The sequence below is a fragment of the Oncorhynchus mykiss genome, chromosome 3 (assembly GCF_013265735.2).
Source record: "Oncorhynchus mykiss isolate Arlee chromosome 3, USDA_OmykA_1.1, whole genome shotgun sequence".
Classification (NCBI taxonomy): Eukaryota; Metazoa; Chordata; class Actinopteri; order Salmoniformes; family Salmonidae; genus Oncorhynchus; species Oncorhynchus mykiss.
The window spans coordinates 68,969,781-68,995,298 of NC_048567.1; the positions used below are offsets into that span (position 1 = coordinate 68,969,781).

The following is a 25,518-nucleotide window of genomic DNA, read 5'->3' on the forward strand; positions in this document are numbered from 1 at the left end:
AAAAACAGAAAATCCACAATATAGTCCAGCATACAGCAATTCTCTGTCTGATTGCCCTGAGGGTCAATACAAACTGTAGCTTTTTACTTCTGACCTCTGTTGAGTCACTCTCAATAATGTCCCATAAAAACACAGACAGGTCCTCCTGCTGTGGAATGGAATGGCATGTCCGACAAACCTGAGGCCGTCCAGACGGACACCTGACTATATCAGTCTCTTATGATAATAATAGTAATAAAATACTAAATAAGATGCAATTTACATGACATTTTACTCATTTAGCAGACAATTTTATCCAGTCCATTCAACTAAAGTAGGTGTCGGGTGATGCGACCACCACATATCACATTGCAAATAAAACCTTATGTTGGGATTAGAAACTAATACTACACTAATGACTTATTGAACACAACAACAATACTGCAACTATTTCATATCAATTGCTCGTCACTCTGTTAAATGAAGCTTGATTACTAACGTAGCTGGGATTATATTCCTGAGCTTCAGGCAGGAGTGAGAGAAGGCGTGTGTGCGAGAGAGAGAGCAAGAGAGAGAGAGAGAGATAATTGTGTTGATTAACTTAACGAAAGCTGTGTTCTTCCTCAGCAGCCATTTAAGCTCCATTACGCATGTAAGTGTGTGTGTGGTGTGTGTGTGCTTGTGTTTCGGTGACTGTGTACCCATGCCTACGTGTCTGTGTACTGTATGTGCCTGTGTGTGTGTTTATAATTCATCTATAAACAATTCAGGATCTTACATTATCAGGAAAAAGCACAGATTGGTTGGTTGATCAGTGAGGTCCTTACAGTATAGGAATATGACCTAGAGAGAAATTAATGGAGCAGCCTGCAAAGATACTTTGAGGATTTAACTGACTAACAAGTTCTACTGATTCTACTGAAACACGCACTGCATGGTCAAACTCTACTGCAGTACCACTGTTAAATTACTGTTACGCTGGTGCTATGTCCTAGCTCAGCTTGACATGTGTCCGCCCTAACCAGCTGACGTGTGTGTGTGTGTGTGTGTGTGTGTGTGTGTGTGTGTGTGTGTGTGTGTGTGTGTGTGTGTGTGTGTCTGCGTGTGTGTGTCTGCGTGTGTGTGTCTGCGTGTGTGTGTCTGCGTGTGTCTGCGTGTGTCTGCGTGTGGATGTGTCTGCATGTGTGTGCATGTGTGTGCACGGTTGTGCGTGTGTGATCATTAAAAACACATTTATTTAGATAACGACCACTTAGGCTAAGCGACCCCATAGGGTTCATCACTAGGGTTCATAGGATGGAAATGGTATGATCACCATGGTAATGACAGTGGTTATTACCCTCACTGCTAAAAGCTCTGGTTAAATTATTGTTTAAGAGAGTCAGTGAGTTAGTGTGCGTGTGTCTGCAGCTTGCTTGGCATAGTAGTTTGGTCTTGTGCTGAGGTAAGTGTTTATTCAGCATCCATCTTGGCTTGTCACTGTTGTTGAGGAAAAATGTATACAGCCCTCTCTCTCTCTCTGTCCAACTCTCTCAATTCCTCATGCTTGGGAGTGGGTTGGGAGTGGTTGGGAGTGGGTTGGGAGTGGTTTTGGAGTGGGTTGGGAGTGGTTGGAATTGGGTTGGGAGTGGGTTGGGAGTGGTTGGTAGTGGGTTGGGAGTGGTTGGTAGTGGGTTGGGAGTGGTTTGGGAGTGGGTTGGAGTGGGAGTGGTAGGGATTGTGTTGGGAGTGGATTGGGAGTGGTTTGGAGTGGTTTGGGAGTGGTTGGGAGTGGTTGGTAGTGGGTATGGTGTGGTTTGGAGTTGGTTGGGAGTGGTTTGGGAGTGGATGTAAGTGGTTTGGGAGTGGTTAGGATTGGTTGGGAGTGGATGGGATTGGGTTGGTTGAGGGTTGGGAGTGGTTTGGTAATGGTTGGGAGTGGTTTTGTAGTGGTTGGGAGTGGTTTGGGAGTAGTTTGGGAGTGGTTTGGGCGTGTTTTGGTAATGGTTGGGAGTGGTTTGGTAGTGGTTGGGAGTGAGTTGGGAGTGGGTTGGGAGTGGTTGGGATTGGGTTGGTAGTGGTTTGGGAGTGGTTTGGTAGTGGTTGGGAGTGGATTGGGAGTGGTTGGGAGTGAGTTGGGAGTGGGTTGGGAGGGGTTTGGGAGTGGGTTGGGAGTTTTTTGGGAGTGGGTTGGGAGTGGGTTGGGAACGGGTTGGGAGTGGGTTGGGAGTGGTTGGGAGGGGTTTTGGAGTGGGTTGGGAGTGGTTGGGAGTGGGTTGGGAGTGGTTGGGAGTGTGCATGTGTGTGCACGGTTGTGCGTGTGTGATCATTAAAAACACATTTATTTAGATAACGACCACTTAGGCTAAGCGACCCCATAGGGTTCATCACTAGGGTTCATAGGATGGAAATGGTATGATCACCATGGTAATGACAGTGGTTATTACCCTCACTGCTAAAAGCTCTGGTTAAATTATTGTTTAAGAGAGTCAGTGAGTTAGTGTGCGTGTGTCTGCAGCTTGCTTGGCATAGTGGTTGGGATTGGGTTGGTAGTGGTTTGGGAGTGGTTGGGAGTGGTTTGGTAGTGGTTGGGAGTGGATTGGGAGTGGTTGGGAGTGAGTTGGGAGTGGGTTGGGAGGGGTTTGGGAGTGGGTTGGGAGTTTTTTGGGAGTGGGTTGGGAGTGGGTTGGGAACGGGTTGGGAGTGGGTTGGGAGTGGGTTGGGAGGGGTTGGGAGGGGTTTTGGAGTGGGTTGGGAGTGGTTGGGAGTGGGTTGGGAGTGGTTGGGAGTGGGTCGGTAGTGGGATGGGAGTGTGTCGGGAGTGGTTGGGAGTGGGTTGGGAGTGGTTGGGTGTGTGTTGAGAGTGGGTTGGGAGTGGGTTGGGAGTGGTTGGGAGTGGGTTGGGAGTGGGATGGGAGTGTGTTGGGAGTGGTTGGGAGTGGGTTGGGAACGGGTTGGGAACGGGTTGGGAGTGGTAGGGATTGTGTTGGGAGTGTGTTGGGAGTGTGTTGGGAGTGGGTTGGGAGTGGTTGGGAGTTGGTTGGGAGTGGTTGGGAGTGGGTTGGGAGTGGGTTGGGAGTGGTTGGTAGTGGGTTGGGAGTGGTTTGGGAGTGGGTTGGAGTGGGTTGGGAGTGGTAGGGATTGTGTTGGGAGTGGATTGGGAGTGGGTTGGGAGTGGTTTGGAGTGGTTTGGGAGTGGTTGGGAGTGGTTGGTAGTGGGTATGGTGTGGTTTGGAGTGGATGGGAGTGGGTTGGGTGAGGGTTGGGAGTGGTTTGGTAATGGTTGGAAGTGGTTTGTAGCTGTTGGGAGTGGTTGGGAGTGAGTTGTGAGTGGGTTGGGAGTGGTTTGGAGTGAGTTGGGAATGGGTTGGGAGTGGTTTGGTAGTGGTTGGGAGTGGTTGGGAGTGAGTTGGGAATGGGTTGAGTGGTTTGGAGTGGTTTGGGAGTGGTTTGGGAGTGGGTTGGGAGTGGGTTGGGAGTGTTTTGGGAGTGGGTTGAAATGGTTTGGGATTGCGTTGGTAGTGTGTTGGGAGTTGGTTCGCAGTGGGTTGGGACTGGTTTGGGAGTGGTTGGGAGTGAGTTGCGAGTGGGTTGGGAGTGGGTTGGGAGTTGTTTGGGAGTGGGTTGGGAATGGTTTGGGAGTGGTTTGGGAGTGGTTGGGAGTGGGTTGGGAGTTGATGGGATTGTGTTGGGAGTGGGTTGGGAGTGGTTTGGAGTGGTTTGGGAGTGGATGGGAGTGGTTTGCTAGTGGTTTAGGAGTAGTTGGTATTATTTTTAGGAGTAGTTGGGAGTGGTTTGGAGTGGTTTGGGAGTAGTTGGAAGTGGTTTGGGAGTGGTTGGGATTGGTTGGGAGTGGATGGGAGTGTTTTGGGATTGGTTTTGTGTGTTTTGGTAGTGTTTTGGGAATGGATGGGAGTGGGTTGGGAGTGGGTCGGGAGTGGGTTGGGAGTGGTTGGGATTGTGTTGGGAGTGGGTTGGGAGTGGGTTGGGAGTAGGTTTGGAGTGGTTTGGAGTGAGTTGGGAGTGGTTGGGATTAGGTTGGGAGTGGGAGTGGGAGTGGGTTGTGAGTGGTTGGTAGTGGGTATGGTGTGGTTGGGAGTGGTTTGGGAGTGGTTGGAAGTGGTTTGGGAGTGGTTGGGATTGGTTGGGAGTGGATGGGAGTGTTTTGGGGTTGGTTGGTGTGTTTTGGTAGTGTTTTGGGAATGGATGGGAGTGGTTTGCTAGTGGTTTAGGAGTAGTTGGAATTGGTTTGGGAGTAGTTGGGAGTGGTTTGAAGTGGTTTGGGAGTAGTTGGGAGTGGTCTGGAGTGGTTTGCAGAGGTTTAGGAGTAGTTGGAATTGGTTTGGGAGTAGTTGGGAGTGGTTTGGAGTGGTTTGGGAGTTGTTGGGAGTGGTTTGGGAGTGGTTTGGGAGTAGTTGGGAGTGGTTTGGGAGTGTTTTGGTAGTGGATTTGGAGTGGATGGGAGTGTTTTGGGAGTTGTTGGGCCAGATCTGTGTGAGTCTTTGATTAAAGGATCAACAGTTCAGTGTTGCTTTTTCAATAGTGTTCAGCTTTTTGTAAAGCAGATCAATGTCTGTGTGAGTACGGTAGAACATATGACAGTTTGTAGAGCAGAATGACCAGTTCTGTGTCAGTGTGTGGCGCATGATGTAGTTACTATATTTGTAGTGCAGATCTGTGTCAGGGTGTGGCACATGATGTAGTTACTATATTTGTAGTGCAGATCTGTGTCAGTGTGTTAGTCAGTGCACTCTGGCTTCGGAGAGCTGATGTATTCTGATTTGATGTGATCCAGGCAGATACTCTCACAACTGCTACTGTAATGGTGGTGGGCTCATACACTCTGATACACTCTGACTGACTGACTGACTGACTGACTGATAACTGACTGACTGATGTTTGACTGATAACTGACTGACTGATTGATAACTGACTGACTGATGACTGACTGACAACTGACTGACTGACTGAGGACTAATGCCTGATGACTGACTGATAACTGACTAACTGATAACTGACTGACTGATGACTGACTGATAACTGACTAACTGATAACTGACTGACTGATGACTGACTGATAACTGATGACTGACTGACTGACTGACTGAATGAGGACTAATGACTGACTGACGACTGACTGATAACTGACTGACTGATGACTGACTGACAACTGACTGACTGAGGACTAATGAATGACCGATGACTGACTGATAACTGACTGACTGAGGACTAATGCCTGACCGATGACTGACTGATAACTGACTGACTGAGGACTAATGAATGACCGATGACTGACTGACTGATAAGTAACTGACTGATAGATGACTGACTGACTTACTGACTGTGACTGGCTGATGACTGACTGATGACTGACTGACGACTGACGACTGATGACTGACTGACTGACTGATAGGTAACTGACTGATAGATGACTGACTGACTGACTGGCTGATGACTGACTGATGACTGACTGATAAGTAACTGACTGACTGACTGACTGATAGATGACTGACTGACTGACTGACTGATAGATGACTGACTGATGACTGACTGATGACTGATTGACAACTGACTGATAACTGGCTGATAACTGACTGATAACTGACTGACGACTGACTGATAACTGACTGACTGAGGACTAATGACTGACCGATGACTGACTGATAACTGACTGACTGATTGACTGACTGACGACTGATGACTGACTGACTGACTGACTGATTGACTGACTGACGACTGACTGATGACTGACTGACTGACTGACTGATGACTGAAAACTGATTGACTGACTGATGACTGACTGACTGACTGATGTCTGACTGCCTGAGAAGTGACTGACTCCTCAAGGGCACGCGGAGTACAAGCCACACACAGGGGATTATACTGGAGTGCAGGAAGCTGTAGTATGTGTGTGAGTGTGTGAATGTGTGAGTGTGTGAGTGTGCGAGTGTGAGTGTGAGTGAGTGTGTGTGTGTGTGTGTGTGTGTGTGTGTGTGTGTGTGCATGCATTTACAAGTGCAGGTTTATTGGAAAAATACACTGTTTGCGAGTCTTTCCAATAGCGCTTCATTTCAAGTAATATTGTTTATCTGTTATTTTCTACTTCGGCTGTCTATCGTCCTGTCTATCTTTGTTGTTACTACATCCACATGGGTTCACACACTAGGCGTTTGTGGTTTATAAGTGTGTAATATATAAAGTAATATTGCTCTCTCTTTCTACGTTGCAGTGCTGTGTCTGCTGAAGGAGGGAGCTGACCCCAACACTCCGATCTCCTCTGGTGGTTCTCTTCTACACCTGGTAAGAACACACACACATGGCCAACTCCAGACATAAGCAACAGAAGCGTCCTTAGTCGTTGTCTCAACTTACTATTGACAGTTAGAATAGTAGAATACAACAGATGCAATTTATAAATGTGGTTGTGCACCTGCAGTTTATCTCTTGTTATGTAACTAATTTGCTGATAATTAGCCATGTACATTTTTTGATCGTTAGTTAGTCTAGCCAACTATCTAACTTTTTTAAAATCATGGCCAAAGACTACCCGGGCACGCAGGGCACAATCCCAGGGCTCCTGACCTCCAGGGTCCCCCATTGATTTTGTTAGCCACTCTCACTCAGACATCATATTAACTTGGCATACATCATGGCAAAATGTGTTGGATTGTAGGAAATAGCTTTGAAGGGGAATAATTAAGAATTCAGATAATGTGTCTTTGTTCCTAAATCCCTCTGACTCATTGTTGGACTGTCTGTCAACGTGCACACATCTCTCACTCAGGGACCTATCTCTCATTCTAGCTCTCGCTCTACCTCGCTCTCCCTGAGTGAGAGAGGTTTGCACGTTGACAGACAGTCCAACAATGAGTCAGAGACTAAATTTAATGTTATTCCCCTTTAAAACTGCAAAATGTTCTCTCCACCCCATGGCGAAATTGGTCGAATTGCAAAAAATTGACATTTTTCACTCCGGCATCAAAAGGGGGGACACTAAAATGTTTCGCTGTGAGGAGGAGGGCTCCCCAACCAAATCTCACTTAGGGCACCGAAAAGGCTAAAGCCGGCCCTGCACACACACACACACGCACACACGCACACACGCACACACACACACACAAACACATCCACCTATTGTTTTTAAATATTTAGATTGTTCCCATACTGTACACATTATGATAATAAAATATTCTAGCCACCATGGTGACATGAGTTTTGATTAAATGTACTGTATTATACATTTAATCCATGTATGCAAAGAATGAAGTTGAATGTTCGCTGGACCGTAGAACATTTAACCATGCCTAGGCAGAAATGCTACTATAATTGAAAAACAATCAACAATTTCATTTGGCTCACCATTATCCAACCACAACTCTCTCTCTCTTCCCTGCTGTCTTTTTCTTTCTCCCTTTCTATCTCTCTTCATCTGTCTCTCTCTCTCTCTCTATCCCATAGTGTGCTCGCCATGACAACGTGTTTGCTGCAGAGGTTTTGATTGAGCGAGGGCTTAACGTCAACCTGCAGGATGAGGACCTCTGGACAGCCCTGCACGTGGCATGTGTGTGTGACCACGAAGACATGGTGCTGCTGCTATTGCTGGTGAGAAACACACACACACACACACACACACACACACACACACACACACCATAAAGTGTAGCATCACAACATCATAATAATATTTTCCTATGGGGTTTGGGTCAGGGCTGGTGTTCTGTAGTATTAGTCTATCAGAGGGGTTTGGGTCAGGTCTGGTGTTCTACAGTATTAGTCTATCAGATTGGTTTGGGTCAGGTCTGGTCTGGTGTTCTGAAGTATTAATCTATCAGATATGCTTGGGTCAGGTCTGGTGTTCTGCAGTACCAGGACTATCAGAGGGGCTTGGGTCAGGTCTAGTGTTCTGCAGTATTAGTCTATCAGATTGGTTTGGGTCAGGTCTGGTGTTCTGCAGTATTAGTCTATCAGATTGGTTTGGGTCAGGTCTGGTGTTCTGTAATATTAGTCTATCAGATTGGTTTGGGTCAGGTCTGGTGTTCTACAGCATTAGACTATCAGAGGGGTTTGGGTCAGGTCTGGTGTTCTGCAGTATTAGTCTATCAGATTGGTTTGGGTCAGGTCTGGTGTTCTGTAGTATTAGTCTATCAGATTGGTTTGGGCCAGGTCTGGTGTTCTGTCGTATTAGTCTATCAGATTGGTTTGGGTCAGGTCTGGTGTTCTGTAGTATTAGTCTATCAGATTGGTTTGGGCCAGGTCTGGTGTTCTGTCGTATTAGTCTATCAGATTGGTTTGGGTCAGTTCTGGTGTTCTACAGTATTAGTCTATCAGATTGGTTTGGGTCAGGTCTGGTGTTCTACAGTATTAGTCTATCAGATTGGTTTGGGTCAGGTCTGGTGTTCTACAGTATTAGTCTATCAGATTGGTTTGGGTCAGGTCTGGTGTTCTGTAGTATTAGTCTATCAGATTGGTTTGGGCCAGGTCTGGTGTTCTGTCGTATTAGTCTATCAGATTGGTTTGGGTCAGGTCTGGTGTTCTACAGTATTAGTCTATCAGAGGGGTTTGGGTCAGGTCTGGTGTTCTGCAGTATTAGTCTATCAGATTGGTTTGGGTCAGGTCTGGTGTTCTGTAGTATTAGTCTATCAGATTGGTTTGGGCCAGGTCTGGTGTTCTGTAGTATTAGTCTATCAGATTGGTTTGGGTCAGTTCTGGTGTTCTACAGTATTAGTCTATCAGATTGGTTTGGGTCAGGTCTGGTGTTCTACAGTATTAGTCTATCAGATTGGTTTGGGTCAGGTCTGGTGTTCTGTAATATTAGTCTATAAGATTGGTTTGGGTCAGGTCTGGTGTTCTGTAGTATTAGTCTATCAGATTGGTTTGGGTCAGGTCTGGTGTTCTACAGTATTAGTCTATCAGAGGGGTTTGGGTCAGGTCTGGTGTTCTGTAGTATTAGTCTATCAGATTGGTTTGGGTCAGGTCTGGTGTTCTACAGTATTAGTCTATCAGAGGGGTTTGGGTCAGGTCTGGTGTTCTGTAATATTAGTCTATAAGATTGGTTTGGGTCAGGTCTGGTGTTCTGTAGTATTAGTCTATCAGATTGGTTTGGGTCAGGTCTGGTGTTCTACAGTATTAGTCTATCAGAGGGGTTTGGGTCAGGTCTGGTGTTCTGTAGTATTAGTCTATCAGATTGGTTTGGGTCAGGTCTGGTGTTCTACAGTATTAGTCTATCAGAGGGGTTTGGGTCAGGTCTGGTGTTCTGTAGTATTAGTCTATCAGATTGGTTTGGGTCAGGTCTGGTGTTCTGCAGTATTAGTCTATCAGATTGGTTTGGGTCAGGTCTGGTGTTCTGTAATATTAGTCTATAAGATTGGTTTGGGTCAGGTCTGGTGTTCTGTAGTATTAGTCTATCAGATTGGTTTGGGTCAGGTCTGGTGTTCTACAGTATTAGTCTATCAGAGGGGTTTGGGTCAGGTCTGGTGTTCTGTAGTATTAGTCTATCAGATTGGTTTGGGTCAGGTCTGGTGTTCTACAGTATTAGTCTATCAGAGGGGTTTGGGTCAGGTCTGGTGTTCTGTAGTATTAGTCTATCAGATTGGTTTGGGTCAGGTCTGGTGTTCTGCAGTATTAGTCTATCAGATTGGTTTGGGTCAGGTCTGGTGTTCTACAGTATTAGACTATCAGATTGGTTTGGGTCAGGTCTGGTGTTCTGTAGTATTAGTCTATCAGATTGGTTTGGGTCAGGCCTGGTCTGGTGTTCTGTAGTATTAGTCTATCAGAGGGGTTTGGGTCAGGTCTGGTGTTCTGCAGTATTAGTCTATCAGATTGGTTTGGGTCAGGTCTGGTGTTCTACAGTATTAGACTATCAGAGGGGTTTGGGTCAGGTCTGGTGTTCTGTAGTATTAGTCTATCAGATTGGTTTGGGTCAGGTCTGGTGTTCTACGGTATTAGTCTATCAGAGGGGTTTGGGTCAGGTCTGGTGTTCTGCAGAACCAGGACTATCAGAGGGGCTTGGGTCAGGTCTAGTGTTCTGCAGTATTAGTCTATCAGATTGGTTTGGGTCAGGTCTGGTGTTCTGCAGTATTAGTCTATCAGATTGGTTTGGGTCAGGTCTGGTGTTCTGTAATATTAGTCTATCAGATTGGTTTGGGTCAGGTCTGGTGTTCTGCAGTATTAGTCTATCAGATTGGTTTGGGTCAGGTCTGGTGTTCTACAGTATTAGTCTATCAGAGGGGTTTGGGTCAGGTCTGGTGTTCTGCAGTATTAGTCTATCAGATTGGTTTGGGTCAGGTCTGGTGTTCTGTAGTATTAGTCTGTCAGATTGGTTTGGGCCAGGTCTGGTGTTCTGTAGTATTAGTCTATCAGATTGGTTTGGGTCAGGTCTGGTGTTCTACAGTATTAGTCTATCAGAGGGGTTTGGGTCAGGTCTGGTGTTCTGCAGTATTAGTCTATCAGATTGGTTTGGGTCAGGTCTGGTGTTCTGTAGTATTAGTCTGTCAGATTGGTTTGGGTCAGGTCTGGTGTTCTGCAGTATTAGTCTATCAGATTGGTTTGGGTCAGGTCTGGTGTTCTACAGTATTAGTCTATCAGAGGGGTTTGGGTCAGGTCTGGTGTTCTGCAGTATTAGTCTATCAGATTGGTTTGGGTCAGGTCTGGTGTTCTGTAGTATTAGTCTATCAGATTGGTTTGGGCCAGGTCTGGTGTTCTGTAGTATTAGTCTATCAGATTGGTTTGGGTCAGTTCTGGTGTTCTACAGTATTAGTCTATCAGATTGGTTTGGGTCAGGTCTGGTGTTCTGCAGTATTAGTCTATCAGATTGGTTTGGGTCAGGTCTGGTGTTCTACAGTATTAGTCTATTAGAGGGGTTTGGGTCAGGTCTGGTGTTCTGTAGTATTAGTCTATCAGAGTGGTTTGGGTCAGGTCTGGTGTTCTGTAGTATTAGTCTATCAGATTGGTTTGGGTCAGGTCTGGTGTTCTACAGTATTAGTCTATCAGATTGGTTTGGGTCAGGTCTGGTGTTCTGCAGTATTAGTCTATCAGATTGGTTTGGGTCAGGTCTGGTGTTCTACAGTATTAGACTATCAGATTGGTTTGGGTCAGGTCTGGTGTTCTGTAGTATTAGTCTATCAGATTGGTTTGGGTCAGGTCTGGTCTGGTGTTCTGTAGTATTAGTCTATCAGAGGGGTTTGGGTCAGGTCTGGTGTTCTGTAGTATTAGTCTATCAGATTGGTTTGGGTCAGGTCTGGTGTTCTACGGTATTAGTCTATCAGAGGGGTTTGGGTCAGGTCTGGTGTTCTGCAGTACCAGGACTATCAGAGGGGCTTGGGTCAGGTCTAGTGTTCTGCAGTATTAGTCTATCAGATTGGTTTGGGTCAGGTCTGGTGTTCTGCAGTATTAGTCTATCAGATTGGTTTGGGTCAGGTCTGGTGTTCTGTAATATTAGTCTATCAGATTGGTTTGGGTCAGGTCTGGTGTTCTGCAGTATTAGTCTATCAGATTGGTTTGGGTCAGGTCTGGTGTTCTACAGTATTAGTCTATCAGAGGGGTTTGGGTCAGGTCTGGTGTTCTGCAGTATTAGTCTATCAGATTGGTTTGGGTCAGGTCTGGTGTTCTGTAGTGTTAGTCAATCAGATTGGTTTGGGCCAGGTCTGGTGTTCTGTAGTATTAGTCTATCAGATTGGTTTGGGTCAGGTCTGGTGTTCTACAGTATTAGTCTATCAGATTGGTTTGGGTCAGGTCTGGTGTTCTGTAATATTAGTCTATAAGATTGGTTTGGGTCAGGTCTGGTGTTCTGTAGTATTAGTCTATCAGATTGGTTTGGGTCAGGTCTGGTGTTCTGCAGTATTAGTCTATCAGATTGGTTTGGGTCAGGTCTGGTGTTCTGTAATATTAGTCTATCAGATTGGTTTGGGTCAGGTCTGGTGTTCTACAGTATTAGTCTATCAGAGGGGTTTGGGTCAGGTCTGGTGTTCTGTAGTATTAGTCTATCAGATTGGTTTGGGTCAGGTCTGGTGTTCTACAGTATTAGTCTATCAGAGGGGTTTGGGTCAGGTCTGGTGTTCTGTAGTATTAGTCTATCAGATTGGTTTGGGTCAGGTCTGGTGTTCTACAGTATTAGTCTATCAGAGGGGTTTGGGTCAGGTCTGGTGTTCTGTAGTATTAGTCTATCAGATTGGTTTGGGTCAGGTCTGGTGTTCTGCAGTATTAGTCTATCAGATTGGTTTGGGTCAGGTCTGGTGTTCTACAGTATTAGACTATCAGATTGGTTTGGGTCAGGTCTGGTGTTCTGTAGTATTAGTCTATCAGATTGGTTTGGGTCAGGCCTGGTCTGGTGTTCTGTAGTATTAGTCTATCAGAGGGGTTTGGGTCAGGTCTGGTGTTCTGCAGTATTAGTCTATCAGATTGGTTTGGGTCAGGTCTGGTGTTCTACAGTATTAGACTATCAGAGGGGTTTGGGTCAGGTCTGGTGTTCTGTAGTATTAGTCTATCAGATTGGTTTGGGTCAGGTCTGGTGTTCTACGGTATTAGTCTATCAGAGGGGTTTGGGTCAGGTCTGGTGTTCTGCAGAACCAGGACTATCAGAGGGGCTTGGGTCAGGTCTAGTGTTCTGCAGTATTAGTCTATCAGATTGGTTTGGGTCAGGTCTGGTGTTCTGCAGTATTAGTCTATCAGATTGGTTTGGGTCAGGTCTGGTGTTCTGTAATATTAGTCTATCAGATTGGTTTGGGTCAGGTCTGGTGTTCTACAGTATTAGTCTATCAGATTGGTTTGGGTCAGGTCTGGTGTTCTACAGTATTAGTCTATCAGAGGGGTTTGGGTCAGGTCTGGTGTTCTGCAGTATTAGTCTATCAGATTGGTTTGGGTCAGGTCTGGTGTTCTGTAGTATTAGTCTGTCAGATTGGTTTGGGCCAGGTCTGGTGTTCTGTAGTATTAGTCTATCAGATTGGTTTGGGTCAGGTCTGGTGTTCTACAGTATTAGTCTATCAGAGGGGTTTGGGTCAGGTCTGGTGTTCTGCAGTATTAGTCTATCAGATTGGTTTGGGTCAGGTCTGGTGTTCTGTAGTATTAGTCTGTCAGATTGGTTTGGGTCAGGTCTGGTGTTCTGCAGTATTAGTCTATCAGATTGGTTTGGGTCAGGTCTGGTGTTCTACAGTATTAGTCTATCAGAGGGGTTTGGGTCAGGTCTGGTGTTCTGCAGTATTAGTCTATCAGATTGGTTTGGGTCAGGTCTGGTGTTCTGTAGTATTAGTCTATCAGATTGGTTTGGGCCAGGTCTGGTGTTCTGTAGTATTAGTCTATCAGATTGGTTTGGGTCAGTTCTGGTGTTCTACAGTATTAGTCTATCAGATTGGTTTGGGTCAGGTCTGGTGTTCTGCAGTATTAGTCTATCAGATTGGTTTGGGTCAGGTCTGGTGTTCTACAGTATTAGTCTATTAGAGGGGTTTGGGTCAGGTCTGGTGTTCTGTAGTATTAGTCTATCAGAGTGGTTTGGGTCAGGTCTGGTGTTCTGTAGTATTAGTCTATCAGATTGGTTTGGGTCAGGTCTGGTGTTCTACAGTATTAGTCTATCAGATTGGTTTGGGTCAGGTCTGGTGTTCTGCAGTATTAGTCTATCAGATTGGTTTGGGTCAGGTCTGGTGTTCTACAGTATTAGACTATCAGATTGGTTTGGGTCAGGTCTGGTGTTCTGTAGTATTAGTCTATCAGATTGGTTTGGGTCAGGTCTGGTCTGGTGTTCTGTAGTATTAGTCTATCAGAGGGGTTTGGGTCAGGTCTGGTGTTCTGTAGTATTAGTCTATCAGATTGGTTTGGGTCAGGTCTGGTGTTCTACGGTATTAGTCTATCAGAGGGGTTTGGGTCAGGTCTGGTGTTCTGCAGTACCAGGACTATCAGAGGGGCTTGGGTCAGGTCTAGTGTTCTGCAGTATTAGTCTATCAGATTGGTTTGGGTCAGGTCTGGTGTTCTGCAGTATTAGTCTATCAGATTGGTTTGGGTCAGGTCTGGTGTTCTGTAATATTAGTCTATCAGATTGGTTTGGGTCAGGTCTGGTGTTCTGCAGTATTAGTCTATCAGATTGGTTTGGGTCAGGTCTGGTGTTCTACAGTATTAGTCTATCAGAGGGGTTTGGGTCAGGTCTGGTGTTCTGCAGTATTAGTCTATCAGATTGGTTTGGGTCAGGTCTGGTGTTCTGTAGTGTTAGTCAATCAGATTGGTTTGGGCCAGGTCTGGTGTTCTGTAGTATTAGTCTATCAGATTGGTTTGGGTCAGGTCTGGTGTTCTACAGTATTAGTCTATCAGATTGGTTTGGGTCAGGTCTGGTGTTCTGTAATATTAGTCTATAAGATTGGTTTGGGTCAGGTCTGGTGTTCTGTAGTATTAGTCTATCAGATTGGTTTGGGTCAGGTCTGGTGTTCTGCAGTATTAGTCTATCAGATTGGTTTGGGTCAGGTCTGGTGTTCTGTAATATTAGTCTATCAGATTGGTTTGGGTCAGGTCTGGTGTTCTACAGTATTAGTCTATCAGAGGGGTTTGGGTCAGGTCTGGTGTTCTGTAGTATTAGTCTATCAGAGTGGTTTGGGTCAGGTCTGGTGTTCTACAGTATTAGTCTATCAGATTGGTTTGGTTCAGGTCTGGTGTTCTACAGTATTAGTCTATCAGAGGGGTTTGGGTCAGGTCTGGTGTTCTGTAGTATTAGTCTATCAGATTGGTTTGGTTCAGGTCTGGTGTTCTGTAGTATTAGTCTATCAGATTGGTTTGGGTCAGGTCTGGTGTTCTACAGTATTAGTCTATCAGAGGGGTTTGGGTCAGGTCTGGTGTTCTGTAGTATTAGTCTATCAGATTGGTTTGGGTCAGGTCTGGTGTTCTGTAGTATTAGACTATCAGATTGGTTTGGGTCAGGTCTGGTGTTCTGCAGTATTAGTCTATCAGATTGGTTTGGGTCAGGTCTGGTGTTCTACAGTATTAGACTATCAGATTGGTTTGGGTCAGGTCTGGTGTTCTGTAGTATTAGTCCATCAGATTGGTTTGGGTCAGGTCTGGTCTGGTGTTCTGTAGTATTAGTCTATCAGAGGGGTTTGGGTCAGGTCTGGTGTTCTGCAGTATTAGTCTATCAGATTGGTTTGGGTCAGGTCTGGTGTTCTACAGTATTAGACTATCAGAGGGGTTTGGGTCAGGTCTGGTGTTCTGTAGTATTAGTCTATCAGATTGGTTTGGGTCAGGTCTGGTGTTCTACAGTATTAGTCTATCAGATTGGTTTGGGTCAGGTCTGGTGTTCTACAGTATTAGTCTATCAGATTGGTTTGGGTCAGGTCTGGTGTTCTGCAGTATTAGTCTATCAGATTGGTTTGGGTCAGGTCTGGTGTTCTACAGTATTAGTCTATCAGAGGGGTTTAGGTCAGGTCTGGTGTTCTGTAGTATTAGTCTATCAGATTGGTTTGGGTCAGGTCTGGTGTTCTACAGTATTAGTCTATCAGAGGGGTTTAGGTCAGGTCTGGTGTTCTGTAGTATTAGTCTATCAGATTGGTTTGGGTCAGGTCTGGTGTTCTACAGTATTAGTCTATCAGATTGGTTGGGTCAGGTCTGGTGTTCTGTAGTATTCGTCTATCAGATCGGTTTAGGTCAGGTCTGGTGTTCTACAGTATTAGTCTATCAGAGGGGTTTGGGTCAGGTCTGGTGTTCTGTAGTATTAGTCTATCAGAGGGGTTTGGGTCAGGTCTGGTGTTCTGCAGTATTAGTCTATCAGATTGGTTTGGGTCAGGTCTGGTGTTCTGTAGTGTTAGTCAATCAGATTGGTTTGGGCCAGGTCTGGTGGTCTGTAGTATTAGTCTATCAGATTGGTTTGGGTCAGGTCTGGTGTTCTACAGTATTAGTCTATCAGATTGGTTTGGGTCAGGTCTGGTGTTCTGTAATATTAGTCTATAAGATTGGTTTGGGTCAGGTCTGGTGTTCTGTAGTATTAGTCTATCAGATTGGTTTGGGTCAGGTCTGGTGTTCTGCAGTATTAGTCTATCAGATTGGTTTGGGTCAGGTCTGGTGTTCTGTAATATTAGTCTATCAGATTGGTTTGGGTCAGGTCTGGTGTTCTACAGTATTAGTCTATCAGAGGGGTTTGGGTCAGGTCTGGTGTTCTACAGTATTAGTCTATCAGATTGGTTTGGGTCAGGTCTGGTGTTCTACAGTATTAGTCTATCAGATTGGTTTGGGTCAGGTCTGGTGTTCTGTAATATTAGTCTATAAGATTGGTTTGGTTCAGGTCTGGTGTTCTACAGTATTAGTCTATCAGAGGGGTTTGGGTCAGGTCTGGTGTTCTGTAGTATTAGTCTATCAGATTGGTTTGGTTCAGGTCTGGTGTTCTACAGTATTAGTCTATCAGATTGGTTTGGGTCAGGTCTGGTGTTCTGTAGTATTAGTCTATCAGATTGGTTTGGGTCAGGTCTGGTGTTCTACAGTATTAGACTATCAGATTGGTTTGGGTCAGGTCTGGTGTTCTGCAGTATTAGTCTATCAGATTGGTTTGGGTCAGGTCTGGTGTTCTACAGTATTAGACTATCAGATTGGTTTGGGTCAGGTCTGGTGTTCTACAGTATTAGTCCATCAGATTGGTTTGGGTCAGGTCTGGTCTGGTGTTCTGTAGTATTAGTCTATCAGAGGGGTTTGGGTCAGGTCTGGTGTTCTGCAGTATTAGTCTATCAGATTGGTTTGGGTCAGGTCTGGTGTTCTACAGTATTAGACTATCAGAGGGGTTTGGGTCAGGTCTGGTGTTCTGTAGTATTAGTCTATCAGATTGGTTTGGGTCAGGTCTGGTGTTCTACAGTATTAGTCTATCAGATTGGTTTGGGTCAGGTCTGGTGTTCTACAGTATTAGTCTATCAGATTGGTTTGGGTCAGGTCTGGTGTTCTACAGTATTAGTCTATCAGAGGGGTTTAGGTCAGGTCTGGTGTTCTGTAGTATTAGTCTATCAGATTGGTTTGGGTCAGGTCTGGTGTTCTACAGTATTAGTCTATCAGATTGGTTGGGTCAGGTCTGGTGTTCTGTAGTATTCGTCTATCAGATTGGTTTAGGTCAGGTCTGGTGTTCTACAGTATTAGTCTATCAGAGGGGTTTGGGTCAGGTCTGGTGTTCTGTAGTATTAGTCTATCAGATTGGTTTGGGTCAGGTCTGGTGTTCTGTAGTATTAGTCTATCAGATTGGTTTGGGTCAGGTCTGGTGTTCTGTAGTATTAGTCCATCAGATTGGTTTGGGTCAGGTCTGGTCTGGTGTTCTGTAGTATTAGTCTATCAGAGGGGTTTGGGTCAGGTCTGGTGTTCTACAGTATTAGTCTATCAGATTGGTTTGGGTCAGGTCTGGTGTTCTACAGTATTAGTCTATCAGATTGGTTTGGGTCAGGTCTGGTGTTCTACAGTATTAGTCTATCAGATTGGTTTGGGTCAGGTCTGGTGTTCTACAGTATTAGTCTATCAGATTGGTTTGGGTCAGGTCTGGTGTTCTGCAGTATTAGTCTATCAGATTGGTTTGGGTCAGGTCTGGTGTTCTGTAGTATTAGTCTATCAGATTGGTTTGGGTCAGGTCTGGTGTTCTACAGTATTAGTCTATCAGAGGGGTTTGGGTCAGGTCTGGTGTTCTGCAGTATTAGTCTATCAGATTGGTTTGGGTCAGGTCTGGTGTTCTACAGTATTAGTCTATCAGAGGGGTTTAGGTCAGGTCTGGTGTTCTGTAGTATTAGTCTATCAGATTGGTTTGGGTCAGGTCTGGTGTTCTACAGTATTAGTCTATCAGATTGGTTTGGGTCAGGTCTGGTGTTCTGTAGTATTCGTCTATCAGATTGGTTTAGGTCAGGTCTGGTGTTCTGTAGTATTAGGTTCAGTGTGAGACAGGAGCAGCTGTGGAGTAGGGGACAGGAGTAGCTGTGGAGTTGGGGACAGGAGCAGCTGTGGAGTAGGGGACAGGAGCAGCTGTGGAGTAGGGGACAGTAGCAGCTGTGGAGTAGGGGACAGGAGCAGCTGTGGAGTAGGGACAGGAGCAGCTGTGGAGTTGGGGACAGGAGCAGCTGTGGAGTAGGGGACAGGAGCAGCTGTGGAGTTGGGGACAGGAGCAGATGTGGAGTTGGGGACAGAAGCAGCTGTGGAGTAGGGGACAGGAGCAGCTGTGGAGTAGGGACAGGAGCAGTTGTGGAGTAGGGGACAGGAGCAGCTGTGGAGTAGGGACAGGAGCAGCTGTGGAGTATGGACAGGAGCAGTTGTGGAGTAGGGGACAGGAGCAGCTGTGGAGTAGGGACAGGAGCAGCTGTGGAGTTGGGGACAGGAGCAGCTGTGGAGTTGGGGACAGGAGCAGCTGTGGAGTAGGGGACAGGAGCAGCTGTGGAGTAGGGTACAGGAGCAGCTGTGGAGTAGGGACAGGAGCAGCTGTGGAGTAGGGGACAGGAGCAGCTGTGGAGTAGGGGACAGGAGCAGCTGTGGAGTAAGGGACAGGAGCAGCTGTGGAGTAGGGGACAGGAGCAGCTGTGGAGTAGGGGACAGAAGCATTCAAAAGTGGAGGGATGGAGGGTGGGCTATGTTTGGCTTGATGTTAGGTCCTATTCTGGTTCTGCTGATTGGATCCGGTGTGGTAGGGTGGCAACAGAACCTGTATGATGGGGTGTGCATGAGTGACACTCAGAGAGGATGTTGCAGCAGTTGAAGAGCTGCCGGAAAGAGAGAAAGAGAGAGAGTTTGTCTGTATTCATCCCCTCTGCATCTCTTCCTCTTTCTTTCAGAGCAGGGATTGATTTACTGAAAGCAGCGCTGCATGTAGGCAGCCCAGTCAGTGGGCCTGTGTGTTATATAGTTAGGCCAAACACTACTCCTGCCAAGGAGACCCCTGAAAATAGATACAGTATGCAGCACTCTGCAGGAGGAGAGAGAGAGAAGGGCGGGGAAGAGGGAGAATGAGGAAGGGTTTATTTTACCTCTCCACGGGAGGCAGTGACTAAATTTCTTCCGTTCACTTTCAACTGAGACCCACTTTCTAGTTAATGAGGTCACATCTACAGTACCTGTCAGAGGAGGGAGGGAGGGGAGAGAGAGACACAGAGGGAGAGAGACACGGAGAGAGAGATGGTGGTTGAATAATGGTGAGCCAATTCAAAAAGAGAGCGAGAGACAGGCGGGTGTGGGACAGATAGAGTTCAAGTTTAAACATGTTTTTAATGATTACACGCCTCTTCAACTTCCCTCTGGTGAATTGTGAGGGAAGACATATTCCATTTAAAAAAAGTGTGTTTCTACTCATTTGTGTGTGCGACTGTGCGTGAGTAAATGTGTGTATATTTTGCGTGTGTGTGTGTATGTACGTGTGTGTTCCTCAGAGTAAGATAACGTAAAGGCTGAGTAAAAATAGCAACCTTCTTAAAGATGCATTTCCTTTCTGTTTCTTTCCTTCATTCTTCTCCAGCACAGAGTCTGTCAATGCAGTCTGCTGTGATTTACATTTAGCACACGGTGTTATCCAGACTGACTTAAAAGTGCAGTTAGGGTTGTGCCTTGCTCAAGGGCACATCGACAGATTTTTCACCTAGTCGGCCCAGGGTTTTGAACCAACCTATCAGTTACTGGCCCAACTCTCTTAACCCCAGGCTACCTGCCGCCCCGTGATCAGAAACAAGACTCCTATCAGGGAATTAACTGGGAGAATTTGGTGGCAATTCCTATGTAACTGCTAATAAACATACGCTGAGTGTACAAAACATTAAGAACACCTTCCTAATATTGAGTTGCAACTTTTGCCCTTAGAACTGCCTCAAATCTACAGGGATCCTGGCCCATGTTGACTCCAATGCTTCCCACAGTTGTCAAGTTGGCTGGATGTCCTTTGGGTGGTGGACCATTCTTGATACACACAGGAAATTGAAAAACCCAGCAGCGTTGCAGTTCTTGACACAAACCGCTTCGCCTGGCCGGGCACCTACTACCATGCCCTTTTCAAAGGCACTGAAATATTTTTTCTTGTCTATTCACCCTCTGAATTGCACAGATACACAATCCCTGTGAATTATAATGCACTATAACATTGTTATAGAATAGATGCACTTGAAATACATTGTTTATACTAGGAAGTGTTACCTGGAATTTCTCAAAGAATGTGCTGGTTCTACAGTGGGGGAATGTAGCATTTTCAGAGTGATTTACTATAACAGAATGTTAGACAAGCTTGTCTTTGTCATTTTCAGAGTGATTTACTATAACAGAATGTTAGACAGGCTTGTCTTTGTCATTTTCAGAGTGATTTACTATAACAGAATGTTAGACAGGCTTGTCTTTGTCATTTTCAGAGTGATTTACTATAACAGAATGTTAGACAGGCTTGTCTTTGTCATTTTCAGAGTGATTTACTATAACAGAATGTTAGACAGGCTTGTCTTTGTCATTTTCAGAGTGATTTACTATAACAGAATGTTAGACAGGCTTGTCTTTGTCATTTTCAGAGTGATTTACTATAACAGAATGTTAGACAGGCTTGTCTTTGATTGTCATTCCCTTCGTCTCATCCTCCATTCATTCCTCTCCTCCTCCTCTCCATCGCTGTCCTTGGGTTTCCATCTCTTTCCCTTTTTAATGGAGGACAGCGTTTTTGCTGACGGAAATTGTACAGTGGCTATCAGGGATCCTTGGTATGTCCCTACCAGTGGCAGTCGTGCCGTTTAAATATTAGGAAGGATGAGTTATTTTTTTGATGTGCATGGCCTTATTCCTATTACAGCATATTGGATTACTTTCATTCATATTCCATTCACCCAGCTCAATGTAACATTGAAAGGTTTAGGCCACTGATACTCTAATTTGCCCTATGGCCATTATAGGTCCCTACTCCATTGAAGCATGTTTTTTTAAAAGGCTAAATCACCTTTTAAGTAACATCAAACCAAATATGGAGTTGATTTCAGATGATTTGGACGTTATATTTTTGAACATGCTCACATGTTAGCGGTTGCTATAGTGTGCTGAAGTTTGTAATGGCTGTTTCACGAAAAATGAAAGCTTCTCCTGGCCAATAGACTACTTTCAGTGTGAGGAACCATCTAACATTGTCAATAGTTAACTACTCATTTAAGGTAAGGGTTAAGATTAGGGTAGGGTTTAGTGTTGGGACATCCCAGCACTTACCGTGGCCGTATGAGCTGGGATGTAGGGGGCTTGGTATTTGGGGAGGAGGGGGATAGTATTATTGTCTCGCCCCCTCTCTATGTTTGATGGCGCTAATGCTAATTATCTTATCTCCATATTGAAAACAGCTTCCCAATTTCCCATGCACTCCCAATACCCTGCATTACATTCCCAACCCCGTTCCCAATCCCATTCCAAACCCCCATTCCCAGCTCCGGGTACTGCTCTGTCTGCAAACATCTTTCTGCCAGGATTTATCCTCTCTGTGTGACTGGTGAAGCCTCAGCCAGAGGAGAGGAGGGGAGTTTAGTCATTGGTTATAAAACTATGATAGGAGCCAATAGACAACAGTAGAGTAGTGTTGCTGCATGCTAAACCTTCTGCCTCATATTAAATGTATCGGTTTAAATTCATTATTATGAGGGAGTTATAGTGAGTTATTTCCTTCAATGTATTGGTCATTCATTTACAGCTCTTTCATGTTGATTCCCCATGAGAATAATTATCCTCTATGATCAAATAGACTTTAACCACAACAGCAACTATGAAGAAACCACATGATTGCTACTCTAGATGTAGGCCTAGTCTGTTGAAGCCATCTCTGTCTATGGCGTCACTATAGTTCCCTATTCAGAGCCTAGAATCCATCGTGGCATCGCTGGTCTGTTATCATATCTGATTTAATTTCACTGTGTCAATTAGTTTCTCCTGATTTGCATGGCTAACAAGGCCCATGCAGGCAGCAATGAGATAAGCGATTGCCGATTAGTGGCTAATTGGCAGGTTGTCCTCATTCTGTTGTAATGTCTCCCAGCAGAAATGGTGAGTTCTATTCCCTAGGCACCAAAAGGAAAAACACGGGACGAAACCAGGAGATACTAATTGAACATGTCCAATAAGAAATGCTTGTTTTAGTTTTCCATTGCACAACGTTTTGAATTGTTTCAGTTGCATGCCCTAACGATCCCTACCATGATCTCAGTTTTCTCTCTTATGGTTTGCATTCTGAAAAGTTGTAAGGCGGGGCCTGTCTCTGTCTCGTCTGTCTGGAGTGCTCCTCTGATGTGTCACGCTGAGTTGTTATCCGACCTCACTAACACACTTGTTCTGAAAGTTTGTAGTGAACCTTGAAGTTTGTGCTTACTGTTGAGCTGGGTTTTGATAGTACGGCTTACAGAAGTCATCTTAATATTACTGGCTTCCTTAACTCCTCATGGCTTAAGATGGGAGATTGTGAATAATTGGTTCTATCGTTCTATTAATTGGTTATATTGTTCTATGAATTGGTTCTATTGTTCTATGAATTGGTTCTATCGTTCTATTAATTGGTTATATTGTTCTATTAATTGGTTCTATTGTTATGAAACTTCCTTTTAGACTGACCCACTTTTGGCAATCCAATACTTTTGTCTTTAAATACCTAACGACATGACCCTTGTCTGAACTCTGGTAAAATAGTGGAACCTACAGTATTTTCTTCTGTCTTGGATTTGACTTCTTCCCTAAATCTGAAAACGATTACATAATTTGGCTTTGCGCAAGCGAGCGCTAGTTCATATAGGTGGTGATGGTGGCTCACTCCTGGAGTGTATAGGTAGTCCATTCATATAGGTGGTGATGGTGGCTCACTCCTGGAGTGTATAGGTAGTCCATTCATATAGGTGGTGATGGTGGCTCACTCCTGGAGTGTATAGGTAGTCCATTCATATAGGTGGTGATGGTGGCTCACTCCTGGAGTGTATAGGTAGTCCATTCATATAGGTGGTGATGGTGGCTCACTCCTGGAGTGTATAGGTAGTCCATTCATATAGGTGGTGATGGTGGCTCACTCCTGGAGTGTATAGGTAGTCCATTCATATAGGTGGTGATGGTGGCTCACTCCTGGAGTGTATAGGTAGTCCATTCATATAGGTGGTGATGGTGGCTCACTCCTGGAGTGTATAGGTAGTCCATTCATATAGGTGGTGATGGTGGCTCACTCCTGGAGTGTATAGGTAGTCTATTCATATAGGTGGGGATGGTGGCTCACTCCTGGAGTGTATAGGTAGTCCATTCATATAGGTGGTGATGGTGGCTCACTCCTGGAGTGTATAGGTAGTCCATTCATATAGGTGGTGATGGTGGCTCACTCCTGGAGTGTATAGGTAGTCCATTCTAATCTCATTCATTTAGGGACATTTACGTGTTTTAGTTCCTCTTCAGGGAGTCTCTAAAGCCATCCCAGGGATGTCACTAGTTACCACAACCACAAAGTAAACCTAACCCTATCCTTAACCTTCACCTTAACCACACTTCAACTGTAATCCCTAACCAAAAAGCTAAATCATTTTTACAATATAGCCAATTTTAACTTTGTGGCTGTGCGATCTAGTGGAAACCTCATCCCAGGGGACAATCCCACCAAGTCCTCTTTTTTGTTGTTGGTATGGATCCTAATGCGGTTGCTGTAGTAACACCAATTATGACACGGGCGTGTTGCGGCGTTGACCGATTCCTGTCGCCAGGTCAACGAACACTGATCCATCATAAGGCTGCGGTGAGTGCGGAGTGTGTCAAGGTCAGAGGTCAGCTTGTTAACCCCTTGCTGCACGCTTGGCACCCAGGAGACAATAGGATGCTGTTTGTTTCTACGTGTCAGCAGTTACTATCTGCAGTCAGATAGAGCATCATCTATCTGTATTGATGGGATGGCAGACGCCAAAGGCACCCTGTACTGCGATATAGTAGTCATATCATGTCAAATCATTTACTTTAATACATTGTATCTAACATGGTTGCTATTACAAACAAGGATTACATCAGGATTAAGTTGAGATGGTCAAACTCACACTACTCTTTGTATTATTTTATAGCGCCACATTCGACTGGCGGCTGGTGCTTTATTTTCACATCTGTAGATGGTGTAGTTGTCTTTAACTGCATGATTGACTAGCAAGTTTAACATGATAGATATCAGCTAGGTAAAAAATATGATGAATAACACATGCATTCATCATTAACCATACTGTAACCCGGGCAGCAGGTAGCCTAGTGGTTAGAGCATTAGAGCGTTGGGCCTATAACCGAAAGGTTGCTAGATCGAATCCCCGAGCTGACAAGGTAAAAATCTGTTCTGCCCCTGAACAAGGCACTTAACCAGCTGTTTCTAGGCCTCATTGTAAATAAGAATGTGTTCTTAACTGACTTACCTAGTTAAATAAAGGTAAAATAAAAAAAACAGAGGCCCCAGTTGATATCCTCAGTAGGTAGAGTAGTGAATACCCTGCAAACCAAGAACATTCACAGAACATTAGCTAAGATTCCTATTAAGTTCTAGATAGATAGATATAACCTGGTGGTGCAGAGGGTTAAGGTTCTGGCTGCAGAGCCGATGATTGCAGGTTCAAGACAACAAAACTATGAAATTGAAATAAAGTGGTTCTGTCTCCTACTGGTCATTACCACGCCTTCTAACAGAGGTGTCAGGACGATTGTACCTATATTTAAACACACCTCTTCCAGAGACCATCAACAATTGGTAACGCTCTTTTTCACAAGGTAAAATGTATATAGCGAGAACATCAATGTGCTATGAAAGTCGTAAAAACTGATTTATTTGGAATTTGTGGAACATTGTTCAACATTACAGGAATGACCTGTGCAACCTAACATAAAACATTGAATGTCATCACAACTGACCATATTTTTTGTTTTGGGAACCTAACTCTTGTAAGGTATCCACACTGTTCCTGCAACCTAATTAAATGTTCTGGAAACCTTTAAAGAACTCAGAAAGGTTGTTCTCTCAACATTCTTGCAACATCAAAGGAAAGTTTTGTGCCCCCTGATTCAAACATGATCTGAATGTCAGCACAACTGGACAGTTTTATCTCTTGTCATATCCCCACTACGTTCCCACAACCCAATGAAACATTCTGGGAACCTTTAAAGAACAGAAAAAAATATTCTGGGAACATTATTGTAACATTGGGTGAATGTTTTTTACACCCTAAAAGAAGCATTGCAGAACGATCCACACAACTGGACAGTTTTTTTGGGGGGGGAACATATATTTTGTGATATCACCACGATGTTCCCATCAGACTGTTGCCACAACCCAAAGGAACATTATGGGAACCTTTAAAGAAAAATACCAAATGTGTTCTGGGAATGTTTTTGTAACATTGAGTGAATGTTTTTTGCACCCTAAAAGAAGCATTGCAGAATGATCCACACAACTGGACAGTTTTAGTTTTTTGGGAACATATATTCTGTGATACACTTCCCGCAATCTAATAAAAGATTCTGGGAACCTTTAAAGAACCTTTTAAATGTGTTTTAGGAACGTTCTTACAACATTCTATAATCATCCTCACAACTGGACAGTTTTTGTGTCATGAGAACATTTGCGGCGACCGAACGAATGTTCTGGGAACTTTCACATAACTA

At 44.7% G+C, this 25,518-nt stretch overlaps 1 protein-coding gene across 1 annotated transcript in view; it reads left to right on the top strand.

The window, feature by feature from the left end:
• Positions 1–25,518, top strand: part of LOC110504559 (unconventional myosin-XVI) — a 223,858-nt gene that overhangs the window by 27,246 nt on the left and 171,094 nt on the right. Inside the window, exons 3-4 of the mRNA XM_036975024.1 lie at positions 6,188–6,258; positions 7,417–7,560. Of these exons, the coding sequence (XP_036830919.1) occupies positions 6,188–6,258; positions 7,417–7,560 (215 nt within the window). The remainder of the gene's footprint in view (positions 1–6,187; positions 6,259–7,416; positions 7,561–25,518) is intronic.